Here is a 23,961-nt window from a genome sequence, read left to right as displayed (position 1 = left end):
GAAGAGAATTTGCCTTGATACAAAAAAAAAACCCCGTTCTCAAATCTTTTTTTCCTTTCCTCTCCTGACTTTATGTCAAGTACCTTCTCTCTAGAGGCTTAGTTTAAAACCTTCAGTAGAATATGTTTTTCCCTGGCAGCCTGAAGATTCTAATTCAGGATCAAGTTCTACATGACTAATCTTTGATATTTTACATGATTATTTTTAGGCACTTAATTCTATAGCATTCTCTTCTCCCTGCTTTTCATGCTACCATTCTCCTTCCTCAGCCTTGCTTAGCTTCAGTGGCGCAGTGGTGTGTTCTGGTGCTTAAGTACTGCACTGCTAATAAAAATGCTGAGCTCTATTGTCTTCTGTAGATGGTATGTCCTGGCTTAAAACCAGTATCAAAGCTATTACAGGATTTGTATTGCTGGTCAACGAACAAAGGAAATACTATACTCAAGTCTCTGTAGCAGAATAAATGTTTGCCACATGTTAGTATTTAGGAGAAGACTTAAATGTTTCAATATTTTTTGGCCTTAGCCAAAATGTAGACTTTTTTTTCCCCACCAGTGCCGCAGGAATGTGGGAATACTTACTTATGTAGTACAAATGTAGGAACACGTGTGTATACTTCCAAAGCAGGGTGTATTAGGTTATAAGAAGGGAAAAAAATATATTTTTTGTCTAGTATAAACAAGGAACACTTAAAGATGTGAGACGTAAAGGAGCCATTTTATGAACTACTCAGGAAAGATCTTGCACGTTTTTATTAATCACTGTTGAAGATAAAACATTGACAGGTTTGAAATCTGTTGAACTTTCTTCCCAAATAAGGAAGGATTAGAGCTGAAAGAGTAAGTTACAAACAAATTTAACAAGCTAGAGCACCTAATTCTCTTAGGCTCTTATGAAAACAAATGTTGTCAGCAAATTGTCTTCAGCAAATTTAGCCCTTGTTATACAGTACTGGGATGGTAAAATATTTAATTGCTATTCAAAATTGGTGATCACTTTTCCAATGTAAACAATTTTCAGTTTGTGTGTGCCTCGCAAACGGCTTGCTCTATTTCATGTTATTGAAACTTCAGATTCGATATTTGAGCTATGATATTAGTAATTTTAAATATTGAAATTCTGTGCTAATGAACGCCATACCAAAGTGGCTGCAATAATGACACTGCTCAAACATCAAATTGTTAATTAACCATAAGCTAAAGTAGAAATCCTCTGATATTGTTTGAGTCCCTGTTTGGGTGATCTAACTTTCCTTTTCCCCTCCTATTACCACTTGAAACTAGTTTTAAAAAAAGGTGCAGTTCTTTTGTGTGAATAAAAGAATTTTAAATTAATCAAAACACAAGACATTCTCAGATGACCAGCTATGGAAAACAATAAATAAAACAGAAAGTGAGCTGTAGATAGAGCAAATCCAGGTGATAAGGAAAATCATGACTAGAGTTGTCTAATATAGGGACAAGAAGAATATAAAATACATTTTCAAGCCCTGAGCTATATAAATACTCATCAGACTCAATTTACATTTTTGCTGCTCATAATGAGTAAAAGGGTGATTTAGCTCAATATTGCCAGCTGAAACTGCAGCTGGGAGTATTTTCTCTATGCATCAAAGTAGGGTTTTCCCTTCTGTGTTCCTGAGTGTAAATCATTGAGCTTTACTTCATTTCATGGTCCTGTGAATTGCTCATATGGTCTGTTTATACACAAAAGATTGTTGCATCACGACTTTTACATGGTCCAACCCAGTTTCTTTCCACTCTTATTGAGAATAGAATGATGGATGCTTCATGTTGCTGTTATTGCTACCATAAAACAGGCCAGTTCACAGGATACGGCTTCAAATCCCTTTGTACATGCTGAGACACAATGCAGTGAGATGCTGCCAGTGGAATATGTATTGATAGACTGGTGATTTGGATGCATTGCAAGGTATTGAGTAAAGGCTGGTCTTAAGGCAAATGACAAAATGATGAATTCCAGAAATTTCAGGCATCATAAAACCTTTTCTTCTTCTTCAAGAAAAAAAGATCTAATGAATTAAATTTACTTTATGTGAAGGCCTTGTTTCTTTAAAACAGCATCTTGAACTTGAAATCTAACTAGTTTGGAAAAAAAAAATTAAATAGTTTTAGGTCACCTCCTTGCTCTTGATTAATGTAGTCCATTTTTTTGCAGGTTTTAAACCACACTTCTCTCTTTGTCCCTCTCTCATTACCATGTAGGAAACCTACAGAAAAATGAGAAGTACGCCATTGAGAAACTGACTACAAAATGCTGCTACAAGTATGTATTTTGCCATCTAATCACTTTCAGAAACAGTCAATATGTGTTTAAAGAAAAATAATCTGAAAAAATAGTGATTTTTAAAAAACCTCCCTTTAAAGAGACACCGTAAGGCTAAAGCTTGCAAATCTCTCCCGAAGTTGCTAAGAACATTTTCTAAACTGCAATTTAAAAGCTTTCAGTTACTACTTTTCACTATTTACGCTCTTCATTTACTTTTTGCCTTTGTTTTCCAGTCTTGTGACTAAGCAAATCTGGTAAATTTTGCTTGTTCAGTATAGCTTACATCACTCTCCTCGTGTCTTGCTGTAGCTTATTGCCTATGTTTGGAAATACAGAAGTCACTTCTCTTAAAAGTAGGATTTAATTATTTTTATTAATAAAATCCACATTTTAGCCTAAACTATTTGACTGTGTCCCTTTCAAAAAGGAAATCATTTGGGACAATCTATTTTTTAAATCACAGTTTCTAAATTCTTGCCCCAAAGAGCAAATTCTGTAAGTTCCTTTGCTGAATGAGCATGGGGTTTTTAAGGAAGATGTAAAGACAAAATGAAAGAGCCTCTTACACAACCTGATTGCTGCATTTCAGCGATGTCCCTTATTATCAGCTTATTTTCTTGTCTTTTTTTCAGGGCTGTGGAAAGCAATTTCTGTCGGCTACATCAAAGTGTAGTGGCAGATTTCCCTTTGGAAGTCAGAGCCTGTTTCAAACGTCTCTTTAAGTCCTGCATATTTGGAGACTTGGGTCGGACAAGGTGGAGGCCTCTTCGTTTCTCTCCATTGCAGCTCCCGATCATCCTGCTGACCTCCTGGCAAAGCTGCTGGAAGGCTTCATGCACTCCCTCGCAGTTCTCCCGGGCTGAGACTTCATAGTAAGTACCTCCCAGTTCACCGGCCAGCTGGAGTCCTTCTTTGGAGGACACCTGCCTGGCTCGCAGGAGGTCTCCTTTGTTCGCCATCAGAAGCAGGGGAATGTTAGCATTCGGGTGAATCTTGCGGATGTGCTGGTGTAGGGGACGGATGACTCGATAGCTCTCATAGTCTGTGATGGAGTAAACAAAAACGAAGCCATCTGCCCAGTAGATTGAACGGTTTATCTGCTCTTGGCAGCATATGCTGTCAGTATCATCCTGCCGTCAAAACCAAGAGGTGTGAGATTAGAAAACTGAGAACAGGGAGCAGACAGAGCAAACAGTCATACTCAGAGCTTTGTTTTAATGCGTGGCTGTTTCTCAATGTACAGGCAGAAACCTCTCTGACTGCTGGGGAATGTACCAGAGCAGGAGAAATTTCCACTGTGTCAGTAACATGTTACAGGTAAGCAGTAATGTGGAGTGGAGAGGGGTCAGAGCAAATTAGTAGAAACTAAAAGAACAGCCAAAATACTGATATTGAAAAGTTTGTTCTGCATTCTATTGTAATAAACAATAGTGACAGTACACTGTCACAGTGTGACAGAAACCCGCGCTTTTATTGTGGACAAAATTGTGATGGGCACGGTAAGAGCGTTATAAAATTCAGCAGGCTAGTCACACTACTGCAAGTGAACAGTTGTTCCCCAACATGTTTTGTTAGGGCTTTTTCCAATTCTGTATTCAATGTCTGCATGGGCGGGGGTTCTCACTAACTCTGTCTGATGAAGCCTGGCAGGTTTTTCTGCCATGTGGGTCTCCAGATAGTCAAAGGCAAAGTTACTTCAAAAAAGCAATTTGTTACAAACAACCAATTACTGGAACTGAAAATGAGGTGAAATCTCATTGCTCATTTGTAGAGCAGCAATGGGTTTATATTATTGTTTTGCTAGTCGCAGATTTGTTCAGTCCATCACCACTCCTACTCAGACAGCCATAACAATCACCAGCTTGGGAATATAAAACTGAATACAATACTATGGGGCTTGAAAAGAGATCAGCTCACTTTTCAAGATGAAGCTATTTCCAGCTAATCCTCTACTCTTTGTTATCCATGCTGGCATGTAACCCAACCAGATAGGGAGATCACTGCTGCAGTTGTTGCCAGAATGCTTGGTTTGTAAGAACTGACATTCCTGCAATATTACAGGCTTTCTGGAACTTTGTAATTTCTTTCATATCCAACAAGGCACTAAGCATATTCAGTATTCAGCTCTTGATCAAGTTGGTAGGAATTAGAGGCTTTTGTGTATTTTAGGGGGAGTTCAGCATCATGAATACAAAGCCCAAACTTTTATTATTATTGCTAAATTATATTCAATAAATCTTCATCAACTTCAGTAAGACTATTAGAACATATGCTCCATTATCTATTTATCTATAGAACATATATCTGCCACTCACATTCATTTTAACAGAATTGGCATGTGTTCAGCGATCTCCCAAAACAGATCACTTTTGTTTAGACACCTAAATATGAATGATAAAGCCTAATTTCAGGAAGCAGAGGTGGAAAAGAATGAGTAAAACTGATTAGTTCTTTTATGGTAGATCGGACAGTAAAAAAAGGACTACTTCTCACTACTACTTTTGTGAGAAGAAGGAAGCAGAATTTCTGAAGGCTCGGAGTATAAATTAGACTTACAACTTTCAACAGGAATTCTGCTAACTAACTGCCCTTTGTAAATATTTCAGTATTGCCCAGAGAGACACTGGCTCATCCTACCTAGTACTTCTTTGCCCTTGCCAGCTTACAGTAACGCTAAATCCTCTTAGCAGTGACATTGTTTAACAGATGCTCATATCACTGCTTTCCATCCCCAAAACCCTCAAACCCAAAAACCCAATTGCACATGGAATGAAGAGGGATCCTCACTAGCAGCCTTGTTTAAGAGGTTAATGAGAGTGAACTCAAGCCAGGACAGGGCAGACTGTGGGAAGAAGGGCAATTTGCACTGTTGGTGTCTGGGTTTTAGCCAATCCGTAGATAATTAGCCACCCTTCATGTCCTGCTAGCCTCTTTTCACCAGCAAACTCCTTTCATGGGGAAAAAGAACTAATTGCTCTGGCAAGCGTTTGAAAATGTTTTTGCAGAAGATGTACATTCAGAGAGCCCTAATGAGCAGAAATTCTCAGTTACTCCAGATAGGCCCACCCAGTAGTGAGATGGATGGATAATCCCCAACGGAATGCTTTATTCAGGAAAATCAAAGGCTAACAGGCTACTTTTTAAATGGAAATCACTGCTCCAGAATGAATTTTGAAACACACAGTCATTTGCCTTGTATAGACCAAGCAGCAATGAATCACCTAACAAAACCAGTTATCTGTTTGCTTCTGTTTCTCTCTTAAACATTAACATTTCCGGTGTGGCTAGAATCCTGAGTGATTACACATGACTTCCTCCTAAAACACTGTACTCAGCCTGCAGAGTGCAAGAAACTCTCTTCCTTAAGGATTTTAACAGAAAACCCAACCTATTCTCAGTCTTAACAAGTCCTGTTCAGGAACAGTCCCTTGAAATGATTTCAGATACATCATTTGATGCAAACAGAGATACAGGCTAAGATAAGTGTGTCTGTGGGAACTGTTGAAACAGTGCAGACCTTTGACTGGGACAAAGAAAATGAAACGCCATCCTAACTAAATTAAAATCGTTTCTCACTAAGAAACCTCAGCTGTTGGCATTGCTAAATTTTGTGGAGCTCTGGCTACAGTCACAGAATTTTAGGGCACAGTCTTAATTAAAACAGGGAAAGCAGAAAATAAACATATATCTGGTACGAAAGAGGGAATTAAATTCTTTCACTCCTTCCTTTCTCCATGGGATAGAACAGAGAGGGGATTCCCTTTGTTAAGTGTTTATCAGGCAGTCCCAATTGTGCCTAATCGCCACCAACAGCTTCTCTTTGCGGGTCCTCTCTAAGCAAGCTGGCGTAGGGCCTTTGTACTATTAAGTCCCATTTGAATATTTGGAGGACTTCCATAGCAGCTTTTGTTTGCTTTTTAGTGCCCAAAGTAAATGAGGGGTCTTGTCCACTGCTCTGCACAACCCCAGCAGCAGCAGAGAGTGTGGAACTTTGTCAAGGATTTCTGCTTAAATCTATTTCCAGTCATCAGAAAAAAGGAAATAGAAACTGAGGCTGTGGGAGCTTTGCTTATCCTGTTCTGTAAGCTCAGGATGGGACAGTTCTACAGCACAGAAATGAACCCACGGACGCATGGGTCCGTGCAGACAAAACAAGGTATATAAAGCTGTCCAGAGCTAGCCTGAAAGAGGATGAGAGAAGATGGTGTTCCCATCTAGACATATATTTGGCCCAGTCAGAGCTTAGACTGAGGTTAAGGCCAAACCTAGAAGTTTAAGTTTGATGGTGACAAGAGGATACCTAATTTTATCCTGAAATCTCAGCTGTTCTATAGGAATTATTACTCTCATGAGATTTCCACCATTCATTTAAAAACAAATTTCATTACATTTCCTGCTGCTTTGACACTATTTTCATCTTCTTGTTCTGCATGCGAAGCAGATCTTCAAAAAAAGACATCTTAATTTTAGATCCTGCTTGGAAAAATATTTCTAGAAACAGGTTCCTAGTCAAATATTAAATCTAGAATATCTAAAACACTGATAGAAAGAGGGGTGTAGATAAATGCTAACACCTTAAAAATAATTTTTTTTTTAAAAGTAAGGAAAGCACTGAAAAGCACCCTCGTTGGAAATGACAACTGCTGTGAGGCCTGTCCCCTTGGAAAGAAACACCTTTCTAGAGAAGAAAGATTCTGGGTGTGTAGAAAGGCCTCAGCTGAGCCAGCTGGGCCTCTAGGCAGGTGAGTTTTCTGCCACGCAAGGACAGAAACCCTTTGATAGGAAATAAAACAATCAAGGAGTTGGCAGGAGCGAGCCAGACTATGATTTTACTGCTATTTAGGCTTGGGATGCAGTAATGTGTTTGAAATAGATTTGTTTTAATTCTGACTTACTCTTAAAGGAGCCTGATTTAACCTCTTCAAGGGCTCATTTTGGCGGGGCTTAAGGTACCCCCCTGTTAGCCTTCATTTGGGTTTGAGCTTCTGCTAAGTGGAGTTACTTACAAATGGAAATGCTGGCAACAAACAAGAGACAGTAACTGTGCTGTACCGATGCACTGAGCAGATGCTTTACCTCCAATGAAACAAAGGGAGTATCCTGCACCTGTAGAGAGATCTGCTCCCCATCTATGGTGAACTTTCTTGAATACAAAGCACCTGGTGGAAAAGTAAGATCATTAGAGTCAGTGACTGTAAAAAAGAAGAAAAAGTACATAAATGCAAAATGGAACTGTTGAAATTCAGATTTTTGAGGCTTATGATATGTAGCTGCCTATAGAAAAGTGAATGGAACCAGAGTGGTTGTGTGGCTGTTTACTTAAGTAAAGTGGTTTTGTATTTACTATGTGGTTGGATGTTTTGAATGTATACCTAGTATGGTATCTGGGAAAGGTGGCACTTTGTATTGAATCAAATAGTCAAAGTGGGTGCATAAATTCCATTCAGGTTTTCAATCCATATTGTTAACTTTTTAAAATGTGGACTGCATATATTTTAATCTCAAACCAAGATATACAGGTGTTGCCTGTAAAAGGAGTGAGCTGTTTCCTATTGCATTTTTCTGAAAGTTTTTAAAAAAGGAAAGTATTCTCATTTTGGACACAGAGTAAGTGACTGTATACAAAACACCTAGATGCTCTTTGGGATTTGTGTGACCTTAGCTGTCAGAGTTTCGGTTGGAATCCCCAAAGACCGGACACTTTGAATCTGACTTTTGGTTAATCTGAATGACACATATTCAGGGCCAAGTGCTAGTTCAAAACACCTAGGACTGATCCAGCTCTAATAAGACCATCACTATTCTGGGCTTGAACTTTATTTTGTTACTGGAGTGCGGGTTAAGTGACAATGAAAACTTAAGTTTAGATCTTACAAACTATCCGTGATTGTTATAAGGACAGCTTCAGAGATTGATGTCATCATCATTTTACTTTAGAGCTTAATACAAGTCACGTGGATATGTGAAGAAATGCTATAGCCACAGCTGTTGTGTACAGCCTTTCAGTCTTGTCCAAATACAATTGTCACTGTTGCGTCTAAAACGATGTACTTCATCTCAAATGTAGAGAAATCCCATCTATTGGAGAGTAAGGAATTCAGATTAACAGGGAGGTCAGTTAGTGACAATAATGCCATCACTTCTGAAAATCATCTTTGGTTCAAGGAAACAGGTGTTTTTATTCCAGTGGAAGAGAGTCTGAGCTCATAGAAACATTTATAATATAAGGAAATTTAGTATGGCAAAGTTTGCTGCGTCTGAATCCAACATTATCATATTATGTTTCAGTACTGACTCTGTGAGGTGATATAGCCCTTCTGGGATTTTTTTTTTGGAAAACACATCAGATTTTAAGCTGAAAAGCTGTTACTGTTTTATGGGAAGATACTGCACCCCTGAACCAAGACCAGACAACATATTATTCCTACTCTGTAATGCATTGCAGAAAAAAGAGCAGGTACTTCCAGACGCTGACTGTGCTCTGCCTTAGACCCAACTGAAGGAGAAGCATGGTTGAATGATCACAAATACACTGCCACCTGTTTCTTATTTCTGGCATATTTGTTTCTTCTACAGCATGGCTGTTGGGCTGGTGGCTTAATGAGAAAAGCATGTGGTTCTCAGCAATGTCTCTGGCAGCAATCCATTGCAAAGCTCAGAAGTCTAACTTGATGTACAGTCTCCCATAGAAGAGATGAAGGAAAAGAAAGAGAAATAGTGCAGCCAACCATCAAGGTTACTTAGGGTCAGTGAGAGGGAGCTGTAAGGAGGAGCTTTCAGATTGTATTTCATCAGACAGGCAGAGATCAAAGGTGTCTTGTACTGCCATCTCCTTTCCTAACTCATCATTCTAAATTCAGCATGCATCACCGAAGTGAAGCAATCACTGCTTTGAATCCTGTCCTCCTTCACCCAAAAACTGCGAGATGGCTTACATGTGGGATGTGCTAGTAGATATGAGCACAGTGTATGTAGATCCTTTCTACAACACTGGCCAATACAGTTGGCACTTTCTTGGAACAGAGGCTGTGAATTAAACAGTTCACATAAACACATCCTCTAAGGACTAAACAAGAAATGCAGTAGAAGCAGTTTGCATGGTCACTTTGCTTATCTGATGAAAAGAAGACTTCAGTTTGGAAGTCTCCCTTGTCATAAAAGCCATTGAAAAAAGGGAGTACACAGGAAAAGTTCTGAACCGACTTTTATGCACTTTGGAATTCCTCTGGCTTCCCTGGGGTTGCAGAAAGAGCAGCATTGGGTTTCCGCGGTTTAGTTGATATGCAAGTTGTTCCTTGAGTCTGCATTTTAGTATAGGTATGTCCCCAAGCAAACCTTTTACTCTGATCCTTTTCCATCAAGTTGGAAAAAAAAATAACTAAAAGGATCATAAATAATGAGCCTTTGATTTATTGCTTTCATAGCTTGAGGCTATTAACTGAAAATATGCACCTTATGGACATCTAACACTGCTTGGCTTTCCTGTAATATGCACCAGTCACAAAATAGAGTAGATTTCTTTTCAAGCTAACTGCAGTACTGCAGTAGAAAGCAGACTCACCAGTATTGGCTTCATAGTCTCCAATAAATCTCTTCGTGAGAAAGCGCACAACCAGGGCTGTAAAACAATGAAAAAAATATGGGTCTTTAATGTGAACCAAAATGAATCTTTGCAGAACACATGTAATATCTTACTGGAAGAGTTAGTATAATATGAAACCAAGTTAATCTTTGAACTGGTCGCATATTATTCTGCAAATGCTTCTCTCAACACTCACAGAAAAAGATCTGGGGCCAGGCTGTGATACTTAATGCAGAGTTTTTCGCAACTAGCATTGGAAATTACCCCTTAGATTCAGTGTGGCTATTCAGTGTAGGACACAGAGGTTGGTTTGTTGTGATTGCAGGTATAACAGCCTCACCTTTGGTTTGAAATAATTCAGAAAGAGAGTAACAAGCCAGTAAACTGAAACTAATCCCATACCACATTTAAGACTTCTGTGTCATATAAGAAGTGAGGCTGATGGATGTAATGGTTCTTCCCAGCCTTAAAAATCCTTAGTCCTCCTCATGAAACCCATTAGTGATAACTAATCACATACAGCAAACAAACTGCCTGTGCTCTGCATACATGGGTCATGCTGCAGCGCCCTGGGCCTTCTTATTCACCTTAACCTGTGGTGCTTTCTTATACTGTTGTATTAGAACATCTTCCTTTTTCTTGATCACTTTGTAACACTTAAAATCCTGTCATGGCAACAGTAACTTACATTCCTGTAGTGCTTTCATCTCAGCAGGTTCCTAATAATTTGCAAAACCACTTAGTTAATAGCTAAATAAAAGTGTTTATTCTGCAAACAACTCTATCATAGATTTCACTTAAAATAATCATTTTTCTCACAGTGGATACTGGGTCACCTCTTTAGTACCCTTAAATGAAATTGACTGTGCAGCTATATTCAACAAACTACTAAAAAATAATATGAAAATGTGGCTGCTTCAAATCCAAAACAATCAAACGTTTTACTGAGTGCTGTGGAACCTCAGATGTAGTAAAACAGATCTGGCCTTAATAATTTCTGAAATCATGAACCATATGTTCAAAAGCAATAATGCTCGCTCTACCCTCTTTTCTTCTCCCCTCCTCTGGAGAATAATACAGGAAGACACATCTTGTACGCTGTTATTTGTCTGCAGAGCGTAAAACATTTACAACAGGAGAATAAAAAACACTAGTCCATTTTCAGGGTATGGAAATTTAGACACGGTTAAATAATTTGCATAAGACCAGGGAGAATCATTTGTGAGTATGGAGTTCCCAACACAGTGCCCTCTGCTCTTAACTGCCGCCTCACGTTGGCTACAGCAAATCTGCCTCACAAATTATTCAGTGCATTTTCAAAAAAAAAAGAAGTAACTTAAAATGTTCAAGCTGCAACAGTTAAGAGTTTTCATAGCCTTGGGTCTGTCTGAGCTGCAAATTAGCTGGTAAGTGCAGCAGCAAGAAAACGCATGGAACTACACCTGTGGACTTACCTGTCTTGCCAACGCTACTGCCACCCAGTACCACGAGCTTGATGATTTTGTTGGGCACGCAGTCTAATACAGGATACTCTGGTATGGGGAGCAAGAGAAAGTTAGTAGAATACTGTGACATAGTATCCTGAGAGATGAGACGCATGCCAGAAATGAGAGCTGTTCAACTCCAGTAGGAGTTGGGGGAGAAAAGAAGGAAAACAGCTTCTCGGCGTCTGTTCTTGGCTGTATATCCTTGGATAGAGAAGCCTTCTCATTTCATTTAAGTAGCTTTCCTGAGGAATGTTAGAGCGACTGGCCTCCTCTTCCCGATGCCTCTGCTCAGACAGCAACTTTGGAAAGCAAAAGGGAACTTTTTGATCAGCCCCCGTGAAAACTGACTCCTCCATTCCCCAGCCAATCACAAGTGAAACCATGACATTCCTCCAGCCGGGCACCGAGCGTGTGCCTCCATCAACCACGCTCCCTCGCTCGCTCGCCGCTTTATCTCCCCGCTGCCTGTTTTATGTGCTGTCCCTTGGCTCTTTGCTAAAACGAGATTCTTCTGTTTTACAGTCATCACGGTAGCGTTTTCAGCAGGATACAGTCACCCCCATGCTTTGCTCTAATTCCACTTTGAATAATCCCGTTCTGCCTGTCTAGTTTCTTTGCATTTTCAATTGGCTTCAACTCCATGCTCTGTTGTTCTCCCTGTCCTATTGTGTCCTGCAATTGGGCCCCTTCAGAGTGCTGAAGCTGATGGGACGCTCCTCTTCAGGAAAAGAAACACATTTTTTCCCCCCGAGGTTTCAGGCAGCTGTGGGTTATTCCAAAATACTAGCTCACATATGTATCCTCCAGGATGCATTTGATCTGCTGGTTTATACATGTTGTTAGTCTTAATGGCCCACTGGAATGTGGGTTAGCATTGGGTTGGGACACTGCAGTTTCTCCAAACATGGAAAAGTGAATTTAGGGCTGGCAACAGACTTGGGAAGCCTGAGGAAGGACTCGGTATCCTTCAGTGGGGCGAGCCAGATAGAGGGAATGAAGAAAGAATTACTTCTATAGGAAAACCCAGCGTAGTTTTAAGACAGCTGGCGGCTGCAAGGTCTGTAGGGATGACAGCATGTAACCGTACACTAGCTACAATCAACTCTGTTATCAAGGATAATGGGGAGGGAAGAAAAAGGGAAGAGCAGTGGGGAGGGAACGACCCAGATAAAGCAAAACTGCAAATAATATAAAACAGATGTAAATTAAACTACAGAAAATATAGTTAGAGCATTCATCTTTGAAAAACTTCTCAAAAGAGGTCTGCGAGGGGCAGGAGCAGCTTTAGGCAACAGTGGGAAGAGGCGAGCCTGGTGCAGGCAGCATACTTCTGAGACGTGTACTCTGTCACGCTGCGTGGGAGACATAGATCTTAACGGAAAGTGGCACCGCAGCTAATCCACCACAGATCATGGAGACCTGAGGATGCAGATTTTTCCTCTGATCTGCACGCTCCTAGCAGGCAGAAGGTAGGCATGGTTCATTACGTAGAAGCTGCAGCCACCAAAAAGACTTTTTCTGCCCAGCTGCTTTCACGCCACTGCTTTCAATCACAGCACACACATGAGTTCTCCCCAGCAGGTTTTAGAGGCCAGGGGTATGGTTGCGAGCTAGCACAAGAGGATGGGAAATCAGGCCAGGTCTCTAGATTACTACCCCTTCCCAAAGCACTGGGGGCCAGGTTGTCAAATGATCTCGATTTCCACACCAGCATCACAGAAGACGTGCTGAGTGTGAACTGGCTTTAGAAAAATCCAGCTTTGGTGCACAGCAGTCCAGTGAAATAAGCACAAGATTCAGAAGATTTATGGATGTGTCACTTTTCTAAGGCTCTGTTTCCCCTCTAAAAACTACTTCTGAAGCAGTGTTTGTGCGGAGTTGCTGTGTAAGCACCAACTGTTATTACTTTGACCATCATGACAGTCAGCTGATGAAGAGGTGGAACAAAATGTCTGGAGGGCTACCCAGCTCATGGTACTGGGATGCAGCCACCAGATCATGTGTCTTTTGGGACATGGCTCCTATGTGAATGGTTTTCAAAACTTCCAGTGTAAATTTTCTTCCAGATTTTTGCAAACACCCAAACACTGAAAAATCTTTTCCAGGAAATTTCATTACCAGGGTGCTTTAATCTCACACAAGTTTTGTAAGGACAGGCAAAATGAGAGGAGGAATAGGAAAATGCTCAAAATCTTGTGGTCAATTAACAGGATACTTCAAAATGTGTTATTGAGCTGGACACATTATAAATTTGGGATTAGCTAGTGTGTAACTGTCCGCCTCTCTAAGTGTAGGATGTTGGAACCTTTGTTACTGTTTGCTATTAAAAGCATATGTTAGTGAGTAATATAAAATTATTCATCACAATAGTCTTCCTATAAAAACAATATGATATATCTATCAGCTTCTAGGTGGCCAGAAGAGTTTCAGCCCAGGAAAAAAAGCCAGGTAAGTTAAGCAAGATCATGGGGAATATTCTATATGAGTGAAGAGATTCCTAGAAGAATACAGATCTGCTGGCTTGCTCCAAAAGAGAGACCACACAATCAACAGAAACAAAAGTTAAAGTCCTTTTGGGCAACCAAATGTTGTGCCAGTGCTGAGGGACTCCAGAAGGATCTTACAAAAACGAGTGAGTGCACATAAAGTCGGCGGGTGAGCTTTAGTCTAGATAAATGTAAGGTAATGCACCTAGAGAAAAAGAATATAAACTATGCTTAAATGATGCTGAACTTGGACATGGCACTCATAAATTAGGAAAGAGAGCTTGGAGTCATCACTGGCAGTTCACACTCATCAGCTCAGTGTGCAACAGTAGCACAAAAAAGCCAACGAAGTGTTGAGTATCCTCAGGAGGGGAATGGAGAAGGAGACACAGGGTAGCATTTTGCTGCTTACATGAACCGTCAGAGCATCCCCATCGCCCGTGCGGCATGCAATCCTTTGCATCTCAAAAACATAGTGGAGTCTGCAAAGGCACAGAGCAGGCACCAAAAATGATCGCAGGCATGGAGCAGCTGCTGCACGAGGAGAGTCTGGAAAAGCTGTTTACCATGTGCTTGTACGGATGCTGGTGCTGACACAAGAGAGGAGATGCGTGGGGGCAGGAATGAAAGACCAGTGGTGGAGGAAATGTTGAACTGCTTCTTTTGGCAGCTGTGATGGCTTCTGGTTGCTTAAAACAAATGTGAAAGCAGTTTTAGACTGCATCTTGGAAGCAGACCAATCGATTTCTAGTTCCTTTGCTAATATGGTTCAATCTAAATTTCTTATGCACTAGCCCAGGCTTCTTGTGCTTCTAACCAAAGCTTGTTTCCACTGTGTGCAGAAATCTCTGTCCGGAGAGAATGGGTTTTAGTAATAATTAAAAAAGCAGCATATTCTCCAAAAGCTTTAAATCTATTCTCAAGCTCCTTCTCCCCCCCTCCCCCCCCAGTCATAACTTTTAGGCTCTAATTCTGAAATCATTTGAGTAAGATATAGAATCAAAGCCAGAGGTTTTCAGATATGATCCTTAGCTGATTATCTAGATTGTTGGAATAGTCTTTTCACTGAGTGAAACCATGCAGAAGGATTCACACTATTTGAGATTGTATAACCCTTGGCATGTAGAATAAGAATTGTTTTTAAAAGAGATTTTCATTGTTTGTGCACAATGGACTTATATTTAGCTAAGAAAACCATGTTTTAAATTCAGATTCTCTTGGAAAAACAATAGCTTAAATTAGAGGGAGAATGTTTGCAAAACTCAGAGCAACTTTGAAAACATTCAGATGATTCTGGAGATTTCACTAACCACTCCTTGGGTTGCTCCATGCAAAGATACGTGCCTTTGCATGCTGCACAGAGATTATGTTATTTCCACACCAAATTTTTTACAGATTTATTTATTGGTCTATGTTGCTTTTGGCTATGGTTTTTACAAGATTTTCTATTTTTATTGTTGTTGGCACTCCTACACATCTTCAGAGATGAAGCATTCTAAAAATAAAAATATTTACCATTACCATAGTGCTTTTCATATGAGGATGTCATATTGGTTTTAAAACTGGATATAATTATTCCTCATACATTTTACAGAAGGAATAACAGATGAACAGAGCCAGTGATCTTGCTAAGATCCCAGCACATTGGGAAATGGCGTTTGTTGTCACTCTTTCCCCTTCTGCCTAGCACTGGCAAAAATGATCTTTCTTCTAAAAGTCTATTTGTAATGGTTACATTTGCCTCCAGTATATCTCAAATGTTTTTGCACCATATATTGAAGTTATGGCAACATGGCTGGAGAAGTACGGCTCGTTTCTGAGCAGAAATGCTAAATGTAGTGCTGGGGAAATGCCGGTTGCTTTGGCAGATGCTGTGATAAAACTCGTAGCTGGCGGCTCCTGAATGTGTTCCAAACAACAACAGATTGATCTTTGCAGCTTTGTCTGACCATCTTTGTTCTTTGTTGCAAATTTGGGGCCCAAAGGCCAGTTCTCCACTGCACTAAACAAAAGTAGTGTTTTAACCACCTTTTTGCTCTCAGTAATTAAATACCCTCACAGTTGAGAAAAGCAAATAAAAAGCATCTTTGGAGGAGATAAGAAAGGAACAGAATGGAATGTGATGTGCACGAGGAACCAGCCTTTCTCTGTGTGCTTGGGATTTCACCTTATGTGGAGCCTGATCATGGGTAAAATGCGTTAAAAATTCGGCCGTGTGGTTCGGCAGTAACCTCAGAAGATGTTGTCTGGGGACAAGACTGCCGTTTTAGCACCATAATTGTACCCAGCACAAAGTTGTTCTGATCCTGAGGCCAAAGGGGAAGGAAGTGTCCTCAGATGCTATTGCGACAGCTGCAATAAATCATATTTGATTCTATTTTGGGATGTAAGGGAGGCGATCATTTAAATATATAGTGAAATTTGGTTAAATACTGTACAGATTTCACTATTTCTGTATTTCCTGTCCCTAATTTTGTTGCATTGCTGTTCATGGAAACCCTGTAAGGAGCACGTGTCCTTTTTCACTTTTAGCATATTTTGTAAGGATTTTTTTTTTTAGTTTGCGGAATACTCTCCCTCGGGAGCCTGTAGTAGATGACGTGGAAAGTACAATGTGTATAAGAGAACATCGCGGCAGGCGAGCAACTCAAATAGAATGGAAACATCTTGGCCTCATAAAAAAGTTTGTGCTTTGGAAACTGAACCATCCTCCCTTCCCCGTGGATATTCCCACAAGGTCAGGGCTAGAGTAAGGGGCGGCGTGTGGTAACGCTCCTATCACCGCCGACGGTGCGCTTCATGCACAGCACGAACAGAGGGCTTCCAGCCACCTTCATCAGCGTTTTTCAACAGCGCTGAATTTATGGTTAATACGAAATATGAGCCAGGCTCATTCCAAGTTTGACACAATTCTGTAGATCTTCATCAGTCAGATGAGAAACATTTCTACCCATCCCTGGCTTCACGAGGGATGTTTTCCTCTGATACATATTTGCTTTTGGTATGCACTGCGTGAAGTGCTATATGGCGACTCGGCAACATTTTTCACTCCTTTTCCTCCTGGGCTTACAATAGACGCTGTTGTCATTCGTAGCGCTGTGCTCTGAAAGAGCCCTTTTTGTGAATTTGCTGAAACGGGGATGTGGTGCAGAACGGCAAAGGATTACTTGGTGCAAAACCACTGTCCGACTCCATCGTTGCTCCGGGCATCGTCGTAAAAACCCGTTTGTGGGTGCTCACTACCACTGAAAAGAGTCTCGGGAAACGCAGAGTTTCACCATGCACCTTCGAGGCGTTTCGGGGCTCCGGGGTGGCCGTGGTTTCCCTCACTGGGGGATTTGGCGATGTCCCCCAGCTCCCCAGCTCCATCCCTGTGGGGATGGTGCCTTCCTCCAGTTTTGCTGACACATGCAGCGCCCATCCCACCGGGGCCTCCGGCCACCTCCCTGGGCCGAGGGACATCGAAGCACGTCTGGTCCCCCGCCACCCCCAGAGCCGCACGGACTAGGGCGTCCCCGGCCCCGTTTCAGCAGAGGGGGAAGCCGCCGCCCAGCCCTGCGGTGACCCTGAGGGAGGCCTTGCCGGGACGACGCTACGTCGGCCTGCGACACGCCGTCCTCCCGGCCCTTGCAGCCGGGGACGAGGAGGGAAGAGCGGGGAAGGAGGCAGGCTGCGGGGAGTGGGACGGAAAGGCGACGGGAACCCTTCGGGGCGCGGCGCGGCGCGCAGCCGGCGCCGTTTGGGCGCCGCACCGCCGGCGCCCGGCCCCATTTGGCGGTTGCGCCACCTGCGGCTCCGGCTGCCGCTGTCAGTTGGGCGGCTGCGTCCCAACATGGCGCCGGCGGCAGCGGGGGCGGCCGCGGGGCGCGGGGCCGCGTCGGGCGGATGGAAATACTGATGACGGTCCGGAGACTCGCCTCCATCTGTACCATGGTGAGAGCCGCGGCCCGCCGGGCTCCGCCGTACCGGGGCGCGGGGCGCGGCGGGGGCGGCCGGCGAGGGGCCCCGCTGCCGGCCCCGGCCCCGCGCTGAGGGGCTGAGGAGGGCCCCGCCGCGGCCGGGCGCAATAAGAATTAGTAAAAGTAATGAAAAAACAGGAGTTATGGGGGGCACCGCCGCCTGTCCGGGTAGGGGGGGTGTCTGTGGGAGGTGGCGGGGCGCCCCGCTGCCCGCACCCCCTCGGGAAGGCAGGGCCGGGCCGCAGCCGGCAGCGGGGCGGCCTCGCAGGGGGCCGCGGCGGCGCTGGGAGCCGAGTGAGGCGCCGGGGGGGCCGCAGCGGGAGGGGCTGTGCCAGGGAAGGGGCAAGAGAGGCGGTGGTAGCTGGAGCCAGGCTGAGCGGGGAGTGCCAGCCTGGCCGCTCAGCGCCGCTATTTTGACGGTTTTGGCCCTAATCCCTGGTGGGGAAAGGTGGCTGGGGGAGCGGAGAGCTCTCTGCAGAAATGAGAACTCGCTGATGTCTGGTGGATGTGTCGGGTGCCGGCCTGTTCGCAGGAATATGTTTAGGGCAGGTGGATGCTTGCTTTCAGAGAGAGAGGAACCAAGGGAATTATTGAACATTAATTGTTTTTCTGTCTCAGCTCACAGTCATGTTGTTGTGATAACTAAGCTCAATTTAAAGGTTGTTATACTAGTTTATAAAAGCTCTGTAATCACTTCACATGAATGCATATACCAGGGTATCATCCGTATTGCCAATGAAAGTCTAGCAAGAGGAGACTGATAATTGCATGATTATGCAGAATTTTTAATGAAGTTACATTGCTACGTAAATAGAAGCCAGTAAGTGGTTTGTCTAGCACTAAAACACAGCTGACTCATAATAAAATATTGCATCTTGATGATACGCCATCTAAACATTTCACAAAGATTCTTACTGTAAGGAGTTTAATCAGTATAAACGATAACAGGGGTTTGAATTGTCAAAATCCAACTTACAATCAGGCTAAGGGTATTCAATTTTAGTATTTTGTTTTTCAGTTCCACATCTTAATTGCTCCAGGTGGTCAAACTTCAGTTTTAGATCTCATTTGAAGCAGTTGCAAACTAGAGAGTAAGCTGCAGCGTCAAAGGAGGCTGTTGCATACCAACTTGCTGAGACTGATTTCATGTGTGTGAAGGGTGCAGGGATTTTCTGTTTCTTTTCCCTGTAGGTGCTGACTACCAGTTTTGATTAACTTGAGATCCAGTTGAACAGTGGTGCTGTACAAAGCTGAGTGTTTGGACTTTCATAGCAATACTCTTAACAAGAGAGATTAAATTTTTTTTTTTTTAAATTTGTGGCAATGGATACCTGATCCTGAAGTTTTTGGTATTGCAGAAGACTTTCCAGAAGTCTTCATACTTCACTAATCTCACTAGATTTTTTTTCAACATAATTTGTATTTTTCAATTGCCCATCACAAACAGAGGTGAAATTAAGGTCATGAGAAGTGGCTGAATCATGACTTCGTTGTGGAGTTCTGCACCCCAGAGGCAAGTGATTGACTCAATCCCATATAATATTTTGGATGCATTCTTGAGATCAGCTGACTGAGCCTCAGATTAAAAAGGGAAATGTAAGGCAATGCATTTTCCTATGAGTATGTAGCCAAACCTGAATACAGGCATTCCAGTGTTTGTGATTTGTTTTAGTGACGTTGGCTGTACGTACTCAGTCTTGGATTCATTTTCACTCCTGCGCTTACCTTGATTTTGGTTGGAATGATAGATGAAAGCTAAGCGATACTTGTAGCCTACTAATGTCCCTTCTGAAGTACTGTGGTTTTTTTCAAGAGGAGACTTTTCACAGTGGTGCAGCTTTGGGGAAGCAGGTTCTCCTTACTGGTTTTGTTTCTCCTTACTGTTTTGTTGGAGAACTTACTGTTTCATTTCTCTGCAGAAAATGTTGAGCAGTGCACTAAATAATTCTATGAAACTTGCTTCCAAATTTCTTATATAGCTGTTTAATCAAATGCTATGGAATTTTTCAGCCTCAGTGTTTTAGGTGCATGTATAGCTTAGCTAAACTTACTGTCAATCTTACTATTTTTTTCTTCAGCTAGCCCAGGAAAATTAAGGTCTGGGTGCTGTATTTTAAAATTGAATCAGTTTATTTGCATCTACGTCAATTAATGTCCAGTAAGTAAAAATACTGTTTGCTTTGTCATAATGCGAATATGAAAAACCTCAGCCTTCTTTATAAAAACATTTAATTACATTAACAAAGTCCCTTTGGGAAACTACTTTCTTCAGGATTATGCTAATATGTAATGATTGTGTGTACAGTACTTTACAGTTTTTTTAGTAAAATACGCAGTTTTTACCAGCACTTCTAGTCATCATCTGTGCTTCAGGCTGGAAAACTGAAACACAGGTTTATGACATTCTCAGACCCCTCAGTCAAGCAACATCACAGGGACTGGGGTTCCTGACTTTCAGTCTCGGACACTCCACTCTTCCTCAATATCTCTTTAAAAATTAAATTCAATGCCCGAACTCATTAGTAGACAGTAATGTAACTTTAATCGTATCCCCCTCTCTAAAATAACTTCCAGGTTTTTGTAGTGTGGATTAGCTCTTCTGTGCCTCATGATCATTGCATTTCCTTGATGTGAGCACCATCCCTTTTCCAGCCTTTGCATAACATTCATGTGGCACCTATAGCATTGTGGAGATTGGAAACTCGTAGGAAAATACTTGTTCATTTGAATATGATTCATTGCTTGGTAAAGCTGCTGACACCATATGGCAAGACACATCCATAGCCAAGAGCTACCGACTAGAGCTCTGGTTTTCTGCTGTGTCCCTTTGACTTAATTTTGTTTCTCAGCCCTTATCTTTACCGTGGACTCTAGGAGTTTTTGTTTTCTTTTTGCCAGCAACTGCAAAATTAACTACGAGAATGAAATAGAAAGCACTATTGAGGCATTTTGTTACTCTTCATGAAAAATGCATAGCTCTTTTTTCAAAAACATTTAAATGTGATATCTTTGTCATTCTGTGGCATACGTATGGGCATGGACAGATGCGAATCCTCTCTTGACTGAGGAGAGAGAGCAAGGAGGGCTGAATTTCCATGAATTTCCACTGAATCATCTAATAGAGAATATGCCTACTGCGCTCCAGGGGGCTGAGACAGTCGGTTGTAGAACTGAGTTTTTGAGTCAGGAATTGTTGTGGTTTTTTTGTTGTTGCATTGACAACTTCTTTTTTGGTTGGAGAAGTGAAACAGAACACTAGGATGGAGCAAAGTGTGAAGCATAGATCTGATCTTTTTCTCTCTGACTGCTAATTTTGTGAAAAGTCTGTAGTAAGCTCTTAGCAGAAATATTGGTGTTTCTGATAGGCTAATAGGGACAATTCCCCTAGATCCATGGCTAATTGTTTGCTAAACCAGTAAGACATGCCTGAAGAATTCAAATCCAGTATACAAATTGGTGGTAGTCTTATTCTACTCCTGAATCAGTACAGCGTGGATATAATTATTAACTTCAGTGCTAGAGAAGAGATGACTGAATCATTTGTAAGTAATGCATTTCCATTTGCCACCTGAATAATTTACACTATTCAGTTCAAGCAGGGCTTTCATGTCACTGGTGTATAATGTTTGCCTTACTGCTGTTTCACCTATATTTGTAGAACTTTATTTTAGCTTTATCAAAGAAATAGCATTTATGGCTGGGAGGATATCACTGAGGAAGTGGAGAGAAGGGAAGATAAAAGTAAAGCTAGCTAAGCAGACTTCTGTTTCCAGCAGTGCTCTGCTTCTTGATTGACTTGTTAAACTAAAGGAAACAAATACTCATCTTTGCACTTAAAACCCAGCTTGAGAATAACCTGCTTTGTTTTAGGGGAGAAAACCTGTGTAACCCTTTGCAAAACCAGTTAGTAGGTCACTTTGTGCAAGGTTTTTCCACATGCTGTTTGTACTCTAGTTTAATATTCTGTGTGTGATGGGTAGTTATTGATGCATTCTCCAGATTCTGGACTTGTAGCAGCTTGGAGATGTAAGCCTATGCAAAGTAGACAGCCAGCCTGCAGCAAACAACCAGCTCAGGTGGATAGTACAGAGGTTTCCTTTGAATTATTTTTAGGATTTTACAGGAGTCCTGAACTACCATATGGACAAGTTTTTCTGCTGTTCTGGTGTCTGGTTTGATCCATATTGTCTATAAACTTTAAGATTTCATGACTTCACTGTCCTTGGGAAAATGAGAGATCCTAACTGTGTTGTGCCATGGAGTACTGAGGAAACTATGGGCCGTGTACGTTTCATTAGTTGAAACTAGATATTATTTATATTAGAGGACCTCTACTACAGAGCTCTTACAATTTAAAAATGAGGTATGAATACCTGGGAAAAGATGTTAAAATAGCAGAGTGCACATAGTTCAAGAGGTGCTTTATATTATTGAATCTTTCTTGCTTTGTTCTTTAATCAGGGTTTAGAGCGAATGCTTTTAATACATTGAATTCATATGTATTTATATGCACATCACTTAGTATGTTGTTCCTATTTAAAAATAAATGGCTTTCGGTATTTTCTCTTACAGATGTCAATTTGGGAAATTCCTAGGCTTGTTGCCAAAATAAAGGACTGCACTGTAGGTCATTATGTTTTGTTTCTTATGTCATATTTTATATTTTCAGCTCCTTTCCTAGTGATTTATCCACTTAACCTCTCGTGCAGCGAGTTGTGAATATATACACACTCAGATCCATTGATGGGCCCTGTGGCTGAATTTTACTGCCATACCTCTGTGCCTATTTAACCTGTACATGTGTAATGTCTGAAGTTACAACCTGTTCATAAATCTGTAGTGTTATGGTTTGCCTTCCATCAGCATCCACTTCCTCACTTTTTACAGTATTGTTCCTCCACTGCTTGATGTGTGAAGGTCATGATAAAATCTTACTACCAACTCACAAAAGAACAGTATTGGTAAACGCTGGGCCTTGAGTACACCTGTAGATCTGTTTGTGTTTGTTCTTTCAGAGGGCCAAAGAGCTGTAAAGTACCTGAGAGCCATACTAGCAAGACATCTACTATTACGTGTGTTACAAGGTCATTTGAGAGAGACGCAAGGTCAGGAGAAGTCTTGCGGAGCTCTTTGCAGGTGGATGAACTAGCTGTGAACACTTTGGTAATCTTGGAGACAGTGGCTAAGAAGGGGGAAATAGGTTGCTTACAGGACCACATTACAAAGGTCAAGACTCTTAAGCAGTAGTTTCTGTACTTCTACCCTTAATCCAGCATCCTTTCCATATGTTCTTTTTACTGGAGCCTAGCTTTACTATCGAATTTTAAAGAGCATAAAATTACAGAATTTCACAAGTGTATATGACTTGCTTTACCTTTGTAAGTGAGACATAGATCCTGTGGACCTTGCAAGACCAGCTCCTAATTGAATAAACATTTACATGAAGCAGTTTACAAAGCATTCTGTATTCATTTATTTAAAAACACTCTAATTAAGACTTCAGGTTTTAAACACTTCATAGTAGTAACTTTATTTTGAAACACAGCGTTTTCTAATTTCACTGTGGTTTCCGTGACATTGGCAGTAGCCAGAGCGCTCTGTAAGCTTTACTCTCTTTTGAAGAGTGGGCAAAGCCTGCCTTTCCTGCGTGCACTGAACGATTGTGCAGGTTAAGAGGATTCTGTAGTATTTGGAAGTGTGGAGTCTTGGAAAGTCTGCGACACTGTTATACCTGCTCCTTTCAAGGTTATCAGTTTGTTTTGCCTTCATAAGCACACTAAGTGTTGGAATCCAAAGTTCAATTTACTGTCATTTGTTATGCCTAGAACGGCAGCCTTCCTGGATGCATGAAAAGGGGTAATTTCAAAATGTAAATCGTAGTGAGCGATAGCTGAGCTGACAACACTTTATCTGACTTCAGTGCTACACAACCAAGGAGTTTTAAAAGATGGGGAAGCAATATCTAATTCTGTGTTTAGAAAATCACGACAGTATGTTCTGTAAACTTTCAGAAATACAACCCCAGTTCTGCTTCTTTCTGCATTCCCCCACATGGTAATTTTAATAGCCCTGAAAAAAAAGCCTATGATTCTATGAAACTGGAACTATTATCACAGCTAGTACAGCTAAGTAAGTGCAGGCAGGCTTTATGAAATGCA

General features: G+C 41.5%; 2 protein-coding genes across 9 annotated transcripts in view; one reads left to right on the top strand and one right to left on the bottom strand.

Annotated features, from left to right (window-relative positions):
* Positions 1-730: 730 nt before the first annotated feature.
* LOC142087524 (ras-like protein family member 11A-like) lies at positions 731-11,668 on the bottom strand. The gene is made up of 4 exons (XM_075161825.1): positions 11,326-11,668; positions 9,851-9,907; positions 7,366-7,448; positions 731-3,419 (listed from the first exon to the last, which is right to left on the bottom strand). Exons 1-4 carry the CDS (start codon positions 11,468-11,470, stop codon positions 2,952-2,954), a joined length of 753 nt encoding a protein of 250 aa, XP_075017926.1. The 5' UTR covers positions 11,471-11,668; the 3' UTR covers positions 731-2,951.
* A 5,878-nt stretch (positions 11,669-17,546) lies between these two features.
* The window catches only part of LOC142087825 (ubiquitin carboxyl-terminal hydrolase 12-like), a 32,273-nt gene continuing 25,858 nt past the window's right edge, over positions 17,547-23,961 (top strand). For 3 of the 8 annotated variants that reach the window (XM_075162491.1, XM_075162495.1, XM_075162490.1), the window contains exons 1-2: positions 17,547-17,777; positions 22,376-22,426. In XM_075162491.1, the coding sequence (XP_075018592.1) occupies positions 17,730-17,777; positions 22,376-22,426 (99 nt within the window). In that variant the 5' untranslated portion in view covers positions 17,547-17,729. Of the gene's footprint in view, positions 17,778-22,375; positions 22,427-22,818; positions 22,940-23,961 lie in introns of all 8 variants that reach the window. The other 5 variants (XM_075162494.1, XM_075162492.1, XM_075162498.1 and 2 more) reach the window with 3 other exon arrangements.

The sequence above is a fragment of the Calonectris borealis genome, chromosome 13, assembly GCF_964195595.1.
Source record: "Calonectris borealis chromosome 13, bCalBor7.hap1.2, whole genome shotgun sequence".
NCBI lineage: Eukaryota > Metazoa > Chordata > Aves > Procellariiformes > Procellariidae > Calonectris > Calonectris borealis.
Note: the sequence above shows the minus strand (reverse complement) of the source record. Positions and strands in the feature narration are given on the sequence as shown.

Excerpts from the sequence above, each read along its gene's own strand:
- LOC142087524 (XM_075161825.1), bottom strand. The coding sequence starts at position 11,470 with ATGCGTCTCATCTCTCAGGATACTATGTCACAGTATTCTACTAACTTT. Across the intron at positions 9,908-11,325 it reads CAGTAGCGTTGGCAAGACAG|CCCTGGTTGTGCGCTTTCTC; the intron begins GTAAGTCCACAG and ends ATTGTTTTACAG. Across the intron at positions 7,449-9,850 it reads AGACTATGAAGCCAATACTG|GTGCTTTGTATTCAAGAAAG; the intron begins GTGAGTCTGCTT and ends CTTTTCCACCAG.